Source organism: Stylophora pistillata, chromosome 13, assembly GCF_964205215.1.
Source record: "Stylophora pistillata chromosome 13, jaStyPist1.2, whole genome shotgun sequence".
NCBI lineage: Eukaryota > Metazoa > Cnidaria > Anthozoa > Scleractinia > Pocilloporidae > Stylophora > Stylophora pistillata.
The window spans coordinates 20,135,049-20,148,861 of NC_142531.1; the positions used below are offsets into that span (position 1 = coordinate 20,135,049).

At 41.9% G+C, this 13,813-nt stretch overlaps 1 protein-coding gene across 1 annotated transcript in view; it reads right to left on the reverse strand.

Moving 5' to 3' along the window:
• The window catches only part of LOC111338209 (uncharacterized), a 63,264-nt gene that overhangs the window by 38,318 nt on the left and 11,133 nt on the right, over positions 1-13,813 (reverse strand). Inside the window, exons 14-26 of the mRNA XM_088742446.1 lie at positions 13,036-13,668; positions 12,183-12,209; positions 11,044-11,583; positions 10,521-10,598; positions 8,089-8,703; positions 6,382-6,453; positions 5,284-5,919; positions 4,977-5,018; positions 3,701-4,249; positions 3,051-3,131; positions 1,706-2,341; positions 1,299-1,352; positions 27-575 (exon numbers count right to left, since the gene is read on the reverse strand). Coding sequence (XP_088598572.1) covers positions 27-575; positions 1,299-1,352; positions 1,706-2,341; positions 3,051-3,131; positions 3,701-4,249; positions 4,977-5,018; positions 5,284-5,919; positions 6,382-6,453; positions 8,089-8,703; positions 10,521-10,598; positions 11,044-11,583; positions 12,183-12,209; positions 13,036-13,668 — 4,512 coding nt within the window. The remainder of the gene's footprint in view (positions 1-26; positions 576-1,298; positions 1,353-1,705; positions 2,342-3,050; positions 3,132-3,700; positions 4,250-4,976; positions 5,019-5,283; positions 5,920-6,381; positions 6,454-8,088; positions 8,704-10,520; positions 10,599-11,043; positions 11,584-12,182; positions 12,210-13,035; positions 13,669-13,813) is intronic.

A 13,813-nucleotide genomic window follows, 5' to 3' on the forward strand; every position in this document is an offset into this window, starting at 1 on the left:
GCGGAAAGGAAGGCAAAGAGCCTCACCTGCGCATGCCCTTGTTTTAATAATCCTGACAATTGATGGCAAATTCCTGAATCCTGCCGTGAAGACATGCCGTCTTGAAGACGCGATATGGATAAGTTGGTTAATGTTGTACCGCTTGCCAATGCCGAGAGCAAACAAAACCACGCCCTGTTTTTTTAGTGCACGTGCAGCTCCGCTCACACGGTCCTGGGAACGACCATCCGTCATCACAATCATGACTTGTTTACGGCGTCTGTGCTTGCGCCTAAACAGAGTCCGCTGGGCATAATACATTGCCATGCCTGTTTTAGTGCCTCCTCGTGGATATCTGATTCTTTCGATAGCTTTTAAGATATCACGTGTTCTACTGTAAGTGTTGAAGCTGAATATAAGGCGAGGACGGTGGGAAAACAGCACCACGCCGACTCGAGTAAGTCTTCGAGAGATTTTGAAGGACACGACCATTCTTTTGACGAAATCTAGGCAGCGTTTGAAATTTCCCTTGCCATACGCTTCAATGCTGCCGGAGCCATCGATGAGGAAGGTCATATCGATCTTGGCTTGGCAAACTGCGAGAATATACAAGAAAAAATTCAAAAGAGTCCTGTGCGCAACATGAAATTAAGGTAAAGGTAAAGGTAAAGGTCTCTATTTCTCTAAACAACATACGTGTTTAGTTACAATTTTAAGGTTGAAATCAGACAGGCGCCTCTGGCAGCTGTGTTTAGTCCGTAGCGATTTCACCTACCTACCCAACCCACCCCAGGGAGGACATCCATCACACAGTAATCTCGTGCGTGGGAAATTAACGTCTCCTACCCCAAACCCTGCAGGAGACGGGACCTCCATTCATTCGTCCCTATCCGAGAAGACTAGAATATCTAACCATTTCTTGATGTTAAAGAAAGGAAGCATATTCTTCTCAATTAATTTTAAGACCCTGAGTGTTGGTCCGGCCGGTATTGAACTCTCGACCTCCCGCACAGCAGTCCGGCGCTCTCCCAATTGAGCTAACCAGGCGGCGGTAAGTTGATTAAGGGACTTTTTTTAAGGGACTTTTTTTTCCCCTCAAAGTTCATACATTCTTCTTCAGCCAATCTTACACAGTTTCGCGACAAAATTTTCCTGAGGAGTGGTTACTCTCTTATCAGCATGTTGATATAAAATATGAGCCAATACCATCTCAAAAGGAGATGAACGATTACCAAATTCACTGCAGTACAGGGACCTTAAGATGATAGTAGTCCAACAAAAAAAAAAACTATAAAAGCTACTAAGACGAAGTCAGTTACCTCTTCCTGCTGGACGGATTGGACCGACTGGAATACCAGGAATAACAACAGGACCTGAAAGGGACATACCATAGAAGAATAATTAAAACCTACCCTAATCTGCATAATTTTGAATGTGAAAACTGTGTTAAAACATAGGAATCTTGCGCGTGTTCTAAAGTTAAACACATTTCTATTTCCACGCATTTCTTAGCTTTCTCTCCCGTCTTCATTTCTGTTTCCACCCACTTCCTAGCTTTCTCCCTTCTTCATTACGCATATCGCTGTGTTAGTTAATCCTCCCGAACCGGTGAATGTGTGAATTTTTTGTCTACGAGTTGTAGAGTGGCAATGGAGCATCCTGGCATGTGACTTAACGGATAAAGCTATTGGTATTACTATACTTCAGACTGGAAGACAATACATACCTTTTCTGAAGCATCTGGTCTTTCGACGTAAAATTTGTTTAGTTGTGAGAGCGCGATCATACACCTGCATACACGAGATTCGTCCCCTGAAATATCTTCTGTCGCCAACACGGGCTCCCATTCTCACCGGGTAATTCGTTGCGAGTCTGATTCTCCCGATGTACGTCGTCGCTGTAAACCTGCCATTGACAAACAACTTCGCTTTTCCTGTGCGCTGGTTGTAGCTTGCACCAACAAACTGCCACCGACCGGGTATGACCTTCTTGCTCACAACCGCTTTGGTGAAGCGAAGCCGTCCACGGCGCGTAAAGCGGACAAACAGCGTTCTAGGTGAAATCATCCAAAAGTGAACACCCCAGCCATTCGGCTTGTAGTTAAAAATAGGGCCTGCTTGTCCTTGGTGGTAGATCCACGCTAAAAGCGTGTTGGAACGCTTCGTGTCTATTTTGCCACGATTTGGAAATTCAATGTAACTGTCGGGTCGACCAAGAAACTGATATGAGCCGTACGGTTTCTTATCGGGTCCTGGAGCAAATCGGACATTCCGTGCGAATCCTGTCGGGTTTCCAAACAAACTGACATCTCGTGTCCGCGTTCGGTAGGTTAGAGGGTATACCGCAGAGGCGCGAGCGGGACCTGTGAAAAGGCAGTTTAATGGATGTGACATATGTTACAGAAGTAACTGAAAGAATTTGATAACTAAGAATGACAAGTTACAACCTTGCCACCATTAAAAACAAGATCGTCGTTTACGAGAGCTGAGGGGTCCATGGTCTTTATATATAAACAAATAATGCGCTAATACGCCGTGACGAAACCGCTTTGAATCAAGAACTCGCCTCGTGCACATAGTGTAAGTTATGTTACTGGTCACAATGGTACAGATAAACAAATAGTGACTTATGCCTTATCATCAACAGACCGTCAAATTTAGAACAGTGCATGTGGGATCGATGCATGACAAGAAGCGGTCGCTCAAGAAAAGTTTAGAGCAAATTAAATGTTGACCGACAAATGTTATACGGTCGACTACGACAGTTCAACATCTCGGAAAAAAAAAAGCAGCTGGGTATGATGTAAAGTTATAATTTGGAAAACACCTCCACCTGTCTTTGACCCTTTACACCCTAATATCAGTATGCATACTTTCCATACTCTTCTCCGTACATTTCCAAAGGTGTTGACGAGGAGGATTTGTTTGACAAACAAGAGCTTCTTTATTGTTCATCACTTCCTTTATTCTTGTGATCTTAATGCGTGTCAGGGGTGACATTATCAGAAGAAACTAGGTGCTAGTCAGTCTTAGGAGTGTCTGTATTATCATATCATGGTAAGCTGCACTTACGAGGTGGTCTGACTGGCGGTCGAACCGTGGGTCGAACAGGAGGCCTTACGGGTGGTCTAATGGGTGGTCTCACAGGTTTCGCTGCAAAAAAATTATAAACAAAATAACTTCCCTCAAAAGTACTTCAGTAATGTGTACCTTGCAATTATCATAACATAGTTCATTACACGGTTACTGCGATATTTCTTTTCACAATTTTTTTTTTTAATTTTATTTGACCTGCGGACGAAAATCAAGCAAAGAAATGATCTTCGCGGGGGAACTACAATTTAATCGATCGGAGAAAAAGGTAGCGCCCGGTTTGTGCCTGAGGGGCACGAGTTCGAATCCCGTCGAAGCCTGAAGTTTTTCAGGCTTCTTTTCTGCAACTGCTTAAATTGCAAGTCCAATTGCATGGATCAATTCTTTGCTTGACGATTTCTTTTGATAATAATTTTGGTTAAGAAGTTTCGATATGCACATTTTAAAACAGTATATATTTTGGCCACGGCAACAAAGAAATAAAGAAAAAGCGTCTCCCGAAAGAATAAAAATTGAAGCATTTTCTTTTCTCTCCACCTTACTCTAGTCTTTCTGAAAGGCAACGAACCAAAAGATGGTCATCCACCATATGGAGCTCCCATTAACAAAAAATTTTAGTAATGCTATACCTTTGCAAGCTTTAGACTTTATCACTCGTACAATATTTTGCAGATTCCTAAAGCCTGCCACGTAGACTTGTCTCTTTGTGGTTGCTATCTGCATGAGCTGTCCAATGTTGTAATTCTTCCCAATTCCAATGGCAAATACATCTATTCCTGCGCGCTTTAGAGCAAGCGCACTTCCGCGCACGCGGTCATTAGATATCCCATCAGTCATCACGATCAAAACTTGCTTGCTGTTTCTGCGCCTGCTGTTAAACAGGTTACGCTGGGCAAATGACAAAGCGAGGCCCGTTTTGGTGATACTTCGGAGGTATGGAATACGGTCAATAGCTTTCATGAGGCGTCTTTTGTTATTGTACGTGTTAAAACCAAATACTTTGCGAACGTTTCTTGAATAAACAACAGCTCCAACGCGAGTGTAACGCCTTGAGATTTTAAACGAAGCCACCAATCTCTTGACGAAATTAAGACAACGTTTGAAGTTTCCTCTGCCCGATGCCTCGATGCTTCCGGAAGCGTCTATAACAAATGCTAAATCGATCTTGGCTACGCAAACTAAAGAAAGAAAACACAGATCAAGAATCTGGTTAAGAATAAATCACGACTGTTGGAGACAGGAAGTTACAATTGGGATTGCGTTAGAAGAAGCTACAATATTTTTTGATTTATTTCCATTTACAATGACGATGATCCAAAAAGTGATGTTGTCGATGTATCTGACAATATTAAGAAATCATTTCCTTTTTAGTTTCCATACATGTCAACCTGATTGTTCTCTGTGATTGACACGACCTTGGATGACCGAGCTTTATCACGAATGGTACCTAGCAACAACCAATTGTATTGCTTAAAATTTAATATAAGAATAGGAGTTCTTTATTAGTTGTTAGAGTAGCTCTTTACACACCCGCTGCAATTGAGGGAACGCATAAGGGGAATAAAAAATGCAGTCGACTCTACTGTTCTAAGTTGGTTATCGCTATATCCCTAGTAAACGCGGCAAAGTTTACAACACGACTATTACGAATGCATAAAACCCACAACACAGGGTTGGATATTAAAATGATAATAACAATGATAAAAAGAAAAAACGTAGAACGATTAAGTCTTTGGATCCCTTCTAAGGTAAAATGATCTTCCTTGAAAGAAATATCAGGTATAAGCTTTATTTTGAGTTGTAGACCTCAAGTGCTTTCTCATGGATACGATGGGTGAGACCTCACTCAAAGCAGATCTTGTGAGGAAAGCAGTAAAGCATTGTAAGAAAACACTTGATAAATACCTGGCCCAGCTGGACGAATGACCGTTGGAACAGTTATAGGACCTGGAACGATAGTAAAGAGAAAACGGTGAGGGCTTGAAAAAAAAAGTAATTGCCGCATCTTAGTGAATTCTGATAGAGAATTAAGTTCATTTTAGTCAGTGTGTAGCGTTCAAGATCAGCAGAAAGAAGAATGTTGGCTAACTCTAAACAGTTCCCTGATTAGGTCCACGTAGTTTATTACATGGCAGTCATAAATAAATTTTTTTCTCCCAGGTACGGCAACGAAGTTAAAATTCCAATTCATGGAGCAATAACTGCAACTTACCTCGAGTAAAGCATCTCCTTTTTCGTCGTAGAATCTGCGATGCGGACAATGGCTGATCATACACTTGCATGCAGGAAATACGACCGAAGAGGTATCTCCTATCACCAGCGCGAGCTCCCATACGTACAGGATAGTTTGTGGCCAGTCGAATCTTACCAATGCGCCTACTTACTGTAAACCGCCCGTTCACAAACAACTTAGCTATACCACTTCTGCCATCATAGGTTGCTCCCACAAACTGCCATCGACGATGCAGGATTCTGGTTGTAACCGCCGCTGTAAATCGGCGTCCTTTACGGCGAGTAAACCGTACAAACAGCGTCGTTGGTGAAATCATCCAAAAGTGTACGCCCCAGCCGTTCGGCATGTAGTTAAATATTGGTCCTGCACGTCCCTCGTGGTAAATCCACGCCAGTAAAGTGATGGAGCGCTTGGTGTCGAGTCTACCGCGGTTGGGGAACTCGATGAAGCTGTTTTGGTGTCCGAGGAATCGCGTTGCCGTATTGGGTCTTCCGTCAGGGCCTGTTATGTACCTGATGCTGCGAATGGTCCCCGCAGGATTACGATACAAACTGAGGTCACGCCCGCGCGTGCGCAGACTAAGCGGGTACACAGCTTGGGCTCTCGGGTTGACGACTGAAAATGTTAACCAAAAGTGTCACACGTGCCTCTTTCAGAACAGAATAAGAGCTTCTGACTAATGAAGAAGGCTAACATTTTTTCTACAGTGGATCAGCGAGGAAAATGACTCACATAGCCTGCACATCTAACCTTTTACAAAGGTTAAACTTACATATTCTTACAAAATAATAGCTAACCAATTGCAAAGGAAAAACATCATTTAATATAGCTATCGTAGTGATCATTTGCTGTTTGGATTCCTATAGGTGGAAACCACTGTTCACTGATCTTATGTTGTTTTCGTTTAGGAAAATGTTCTTTTTTTACAAGGCTGAAATTTAATATGAAGCTTGCGGTAAAATGGCACCCTCTCTAATGAACTGCCATTTTCTTACATGCTAAAGTGCTTAAATCTAGAGTGTTTCGATGTCTTAAAGAATATTCCGCACCCTTGTTTGTTATCTCTGTTTTCCTTACCTGGACGAACTGGGGACTTACGAGGGCGTGTAGGGCGAACCGGTTTTGGTCTTGCAGGAAGTGGATGCACTCCTAGAATGCAATGTAAAAAACAGCTTGGTCACAAAAGAAAGCGATCGTTAATCGTCTATCGAAAGTTATCCAAGATTGTTTTGGTTTTATTTCACCGCACTTTGCACTCAGTCTGGAGACATCGTATCACCTCCTCAAAGAGATGGATTACGGTCAATTTTTTCATGGGGCGACTTTTGTTGTTGTATGTGTTGAAGCCAAACACTGTGCCATTGCAACTGAGCCACTGAAGTTTTAGGTTATATTCGCGCATACACGACAAGTTCTTATTGACATTTAATTTTTTTCTTACTGGTCTTCTTAGTTACTGGGATTTTGTCTTTAATAACGAGTGGCAAATATAATTGGCACGCTTCCCCTCAGTAGGTCGTCAACAACTATTTACTCAACATAAGAAACAGAAATCTTGTTATCAAATTCGAATAAGTTCCTTCCACCAAACAATGTTTCAAGAAATCAGTGACGACCATTTTTTTGACACCAGGCAACATTGAAATAGGGGAAGGAGGAAATAAATGGAAGGTATTGAAAAATTCAAATAAGAAAGAAGAGCGTGTCAAGACGTTTGCCACTCATTGTATTCTAGCTATAAACTTTTGTGAAATATCTAGGAATTCTGATAGATAATAACCTCTCTTGGAAGTATCATATTGATTATATCTCATCTAAAGTTAGTAAAGGAATTGGTATAATTGCCAGGTTAAGACATCTTGTCCCATTTGCCACACTTCTTAACATCTACCGCTCCTTAATTGAACCCTATATCTCTTATGGTCTTATTGCCTGGGGACAAGCTGCTAACACTCATTTAAATAAGGTTCTCATTTTACAAAAACGTGCTAATGTATTTTGCGGATAGCAAAACTCATAGTGCCCCGCTATTTGTTAACTCCAGAATCTTACCAATAACTATGCTCTATTCTCATTTGGTTTCCTCTTTGATGCATGACATTGATAATCACCGTGCCCCGTCTAATATTTCTATGCTCTTTCTCCACTCCGAGCAGGTTCATCACCATTTCACAAGATTCTCAGCAACGGCTAATCTATACGTTAAAGCGTCTAGAACTAACCAACTTTTATTTTCTTTTGCTAGAATAGGTGTAAGATTGTGGAATAGCATCCCAAAAGAACTTCGTATTAAAAACAGAACCCCGTTTAAGCGTGAACTTAAAAATCGCCTGTTAAAACTTTTGGAAAATGAGGAGATGAATGTTGATATACGCTGCTCAGAAATTTGTAAATATCTCTTGATAAAGTAATTCTTCGTTTAAGTCTTGTTTCAATTGTATTATATATCGTGATAACTTTGCAATTGATTATTTAATTATTCAACGGACTTAATTTTATTTTATTTTATTTAACAATTGTATTTTTATTTAATGATTATCTTTGTTTAATTGTATCGGTATGTGATCATTAGCAGAGACAGCACTTGTTTTAGAAGGGTGGCCCGCCTAGAATAGCTTGCTAATTGCGGGTCACCTAGGACTGTGATAATACTGTTTTGCTAACAAATAAATAAATTGAATTGAATTGAATAGCTATTGTTCATTCTTTCCTCCCGTGACTCTCATCGGTGAGGTACGTGTCTTACGAGCGTGAAATTAAAGATAGTTGCAACGACTCGCTTACCTTTGAAGCATTTTGCCTTTCGTTTGATGATCTGCCATCTAGATAGGACCCGTCCATAAACTTGCATACAGGAGATTCTCCCACGGAAGTACCTGCCTCGAGCAGCTCCCATGATTGCCGGGATATTTGTACCAAGACGAACTCTTCTGAGCCGCGTACGAGAAACGAGTCTTCCGTTGACATAAATCCTCGTCTCACCCGTTTTCTGTCCGTAAGAGGCGGCTACAAAGTGCCATCTACGATAACGTAGAACTCCGCGCGCTTTGAGTGGGCGGATTCTGCGGTTCCGTGATCCCCGCGGGAAAATTCGCATAAACAAACTACGCGCTCTCCCAACAGAGAAATCGACGCCGTATTTAAAGATCGGTCCAGGGCCCTCTGGGTAAAGCCAAGCCAGTAATGTTACTGCCCTCTGTGCGTCTAAACGACCGCGATTTGGGAATCGGATCAAGCTGTTTCTTCGACCGTAAAACTGGTACGATGTACCGGCTTTTCCATCAGGTCCGACCGCAGGGCGCACAAAACCGAGAATACCCGGTGGGTTCCCGAAGAGACCAACGTCTTTTCCTTTGATTCGGTACTGAAGAGGGTAAATGGCTAGAGCACGCGTAGGTCCTAAGATACACATTAAAATGACATTGGTTGGTTGAGGTAACATATCGACACAACTCCTACGTAGTAATTTATTAGACTCATTGGCTTAGATATTTTAAGGCAATGATGATTCATTTTAAGCGTGATCGAGCAAACGTCATTCTATGAAGGGATGTGTGCTTTATTTCCTTAATGCAAATCTGGTAAGGGACTGCGAAGAAAAAATGCTGCCAGCGAACGTAACACCTATTAGGTTTTTTCAATCTCGTATTGCACAGTCTCTTACAACACTATGGAGTGCCACTTCGCTCCTAGCAATGTCGTAATTAATTTTCTTAGATGATGATCGATTCAGTTAATGATTTATTCAATTATAATTTGAATATATCAACAAAGTTGAAGTAGTAAATTGGCCACCGTTACGATTATAAAAGCTGACGTTTCGAGCATTAGCCCTTCGTCGGAGCGAATAGGGGAATTGTGGGTTGTGTGTGCATTTAAAGGCAGAAAAAGAAGCTACGTGATTGGTGGGAACATGGCAATTAGAAAAACACGAATAAATTAGTGGAATGAAAAGCGTTCGTTGATACCTGTGGGATTTAAACGGCCGGTTTGAAAGATGAGCTTTTGTTGAAGAGTTTTCCGACTTTCCGTGCTACCTAAGTATAAGGAAAGACCGCAGATTGCCATGTGCTGCTTAGAATGGTTAGGTCAATTAAAATGTCTAGCGACTGGTTTCGATGTGTCCTTGTCATTCCTCTCCACGTCGCGAAGGTGTTCTTGGAATCGGTCACCTAGTCTTCTGCCTGTTTCGCCGATGTAAATCTTTTTGCAATAAGTGCAAGTTATGCAATAGATTACACATTGGCGGAGGTGCACTTGAAGTGATCGGTGATCTTAATGGATCGCCTGGGTCCCGATATTTTCTCAGTGTTGAGAATGAAAGGAACGTTTTGCGTCGTGCACGAGCGCATTTAAATGTGCCTGGTTGGTCATTGGTCATTAGTTCTTTTCAGACTAATGACCAACCAGGCACTTTTAAATGCGCTCGTGCACGATGCAAAACGTGTCCTTTCATTCACAACACTGAGAAAATATCGGGACCCAGGCGATCCATTAAGATCACCGATCACTTCACGTGCACTTCCGCCAATGTGTAATCTATTGCATAACTTGCACTTATTGCAAAAAGATTTACATCGGCGAAACAGGCAGAAGACTAGGTGACCGATTCCGAGAACACCTTCGCGACGTGAAGAGGAATGACAAGGACACATCGAAACCAGTCGCTAGGCATTTTAATTTACCTAACCATTCTAAGCAGCACATGGCAATCTGCGGTCTTTCCTTATACTTAGGTAGCACGGAAAGCCGGAAAACTCTTCAACAAAAGCTCATCTTTCAAACCGGCAGTCTAAATCCCACAGGTATCAACGAACGCTTTTCATTCCACTAATTTATTCGTGTTTTTCTAGTTGCCATGTTCCCACCAATCACGTAGCTTCTTTTTCTGCCTTTAAAAGCACACACAACCCACAATTCCCCTATTCGCTCCGACGAAGGGCTAACGCTCGAAACGTCAGCTTTTATAATCGTAACGGTGGCCAATTTACCACTTCAACTTTGTCGATATATTCAAATTATTTCGTTACCCCCACCGACGCAGTCCCAAACAGTTTCTTTAGAAACTATCAGCCTTTATTCAATTATAACTTACCAACAAATTTAAAATTGACCCGCGAGGTATCGCACGGCAGCAAGATGCGCTTTAGCCTAGGCTCTTGGAAAAATTGTCACATAAAACGAGGTCTGTGGAGACAAGCTATAGAGGGACTTACCAGGTTTCGGAGGACGGCGCGTTGGTGGACGTGTTGGAGGTCTGGGTACAACTGGTTTGACAGGGGTTACGAATTTATCTAAAATAAACGTAAGCACGTGTTGAGCTAAAAAAGATTATAAAGATTATTGCTATCCCTGTTGGTTATGTATAATAAGTCCCTCTATTATTTAGCCAGGTCGCAGTTTGTTTCTCTTCCTTTCCGTTTCGACAAGTTTGAGGAATGGAATCAAATATCAAAATGACAAAATAATTAAACCAAATAAAGATACAAAACACCGACAAAGAAACAATAATAATAAAAAAAGACAAATGTGTCTTTTAAACTACACAGGAGCAAATGCACCCTGGTTCCTTTTTTTAAAAAAATGAAAACAGGAACTATACAATGGCATCAGGGAGATCTTCATCGCCGAAACTAAGGTTAAATGAAACGGAATTAAATCGAATGAAACCAACGAAAAAGAGCATGAAGTGGAAGGAAGGGGAAAAAAGAACTGTAATGCGAGCAAGAAACTACTAACCTGACTTGCAGACCTTCTTTTTCATTAGTGTCACCAGAGACTCAATATTCCTATAGGCTGCTGTATAAACATGTCGACGATCAGTAGCGATATACTGCAGCTCACTAAACTTGTATCGCCTTCCAATTCCCACAGCGAATACTTGTACTCTTGACCTTTGAATCAAACTTGTTGCTCGGCGGATGTCATCTCTGGACGGGCCAGTAGTCATCAAAACCAGGACCCTTTTCCTGGAGGTCCGGCGTATGATGTTTGTGTATGAGTACTGCAAGGCAGCCCCTGTGTAACGCGCTCCACATACACGCTTCATGTTTTTAATGACTCGGATAACATAGGACTTTTTGGCGCTGAAACTGATTAAGAGTTTAGGGAACTTCGCATACATAATCAAGCTGATTCGTACTCGTTTGGCGGAGATACGCAGCTCGCTAATCAAACGAATCAGGAAGGTCTTCACACGGAGAAAGTTAGCTTTGGTAAAGCGATCGTTTTCGGTGCAGGCGTCTATGACGAATGTAAGGTCGATCTTGGGTTTGCAGACTGAGACAAAAGGGAATAAAAACGCACATCAATACAAGGAATATTTCAGATTAAGTATGAGTAATATACATAAGATTAAGTGAAATTTGGTCAGAAGTCAGGCAATGTAACTAAACCAATCTGACAAATCACGTCCGACTTACGCCACCTGAGCCTTATAGCAAATAACATCACAGCTAAACTGACCAATCAGCTTTAATACACGAACAAGACTTATAACATTCGACTGACAACAACTCTCCACTTGACTCTGATGATGACCGCTGCTCAGGATGACTGCTGCTCGAAACTTCAGTCACTTGTAGCATCAAAAATCCTTATAAGGACTGCCCTCACCCAGACGATCAGACTACACGTTGATCACTTGCAAATTAGTGTCTTCTTTGTTAACTGGGTTTCAGTGGTTAGTCCAGTGGTTAACCTCTGCACGCCTTTGTGTTAAATCTACGAATTTATCAGTTAAATGTGCAACTTGACTGGATGCAAAAGAATAGAACTGTACGTTATCTATATATGCCCAAGGGATAATACAAAGACGGTATTGAAGAGTATCATCCATAGCTGTCAATATTAACAGAGGAATAAATGAAATATCTGACCTTTTCCAGATGGTCCTGGCGGTCCACCTGTGGGAGAAAATGAACAATAAAAATAAAGATTTGCGAAACACAAAGTTTGTCTCTGAAGAATTAAAATCAGTGAAAGTTATAAAACAGATTGAGGTATAATATTAAAATGCAAGAGGAGAGAAAGAACGAAAAACTGCAAAGCAGACCTACAGAGAAACAAAAGACCCAAACAGACACATACAACGACCAACAAACAGGCAGATAGATATAATGACAGATGGATGGACAGTAAGGTCGGGAAAAGAGAACGAAGGGGATAAAATCTTTAAAAAGACCTTGCTGATGTGTCAGGATATTTAGCACCTTTGGTTTAATTTTTTAATTGGGGACATTGCAAATATATAAAGTTATGGAATAATTCAGGGGAACATGAATCGCCAAAGGTGCCAGCTTATGGAATGAGAACCTTACAAAGCCCATCGGGAGAGTTGTACGCTGGAGTATCGAGACACAAATACAACTGAGTAAGAGAGTGGACGTTTTTAATTTTGGAATTCCAAATTTAGTATTAATTCAACCTTAACCATTCAGCTGCGCTGACTTCAGCAATAGCCAGCATTTACCCCAAGCCCAGCAGACGGGAAGACACAAAGAATCTGACAGACAGAGGCAGACATACGGACAGAAAAATAGATGCATGAAGAATAGACTAACGAATGGAGAGACATACGGACAACGAAACCATAAAGACAGGTACAATGACACACAGACACTCACACACTGACAAGTAGGTGCACAAACAATGATAGACGGAGAGACGGAGAGACGGAGAGACGGAGAGACAGAGAAACAAATTAAACAGACCCACGATTAAACAACTCACGTCTAAAGCATCGCTTCTTCCTGCGTGCAATCTGATTAGGGTTCAATGCTACATCAAAAACCATCACACATGATATACGTCCACGGAAATACCGCCCATCTCCTATCCTAGCACCCATCCTCACAGGATAATTTGTCGCCAGACGAATTCGGCCCAATCTCCTTTGCGCTATTACTTTACTATCTAAATACAACTTTGCATATCCCGTATAGTGATCGTATGTAGCTGCAATGTACTGCCATGTGCGAGGGTTAATCCTGGGGCTGGCAACAGCCGTCGTAGACTTCCTTCCCTGACGACGCGTATAACGTACAAACAGCGTTCGCGGCGACAGCATCCACAGATGCACTCCCCAGCCGTTTGGCATGTAGTTAAAGATTGGGCCTGCACGTCCCGTATGATAGATCCATGCGATGATTGTGCTTGATCTTCTCGTGTCGAGCTTGCCCCTGTTTGGGAACTCGATGAAGCTGTCGCGGCGCCCGAAAAACTGGTACGAGCCTCCGGGTAACTTGTCTGGACCTGGTGCCGATCGTACGTAACCAAGCTTTCCTGGTGGGTTGCCGAACACACTGATGTCACGACCTCTGGTACGCGAGGTCAGAGGGTAGAATGCTGAGGCTTTATATGGTCCTTAAAAAGAGAAGGACGAGAACAAAACATATTCAAATCTTATCTTCAACGAGTATCGCAGTGAACAATTTTCGTGGCAAATTAGCAAATTCTTTTGATACACCCAAACATAAAACGACATTTATGCTGCACTTTTTGGTATTAT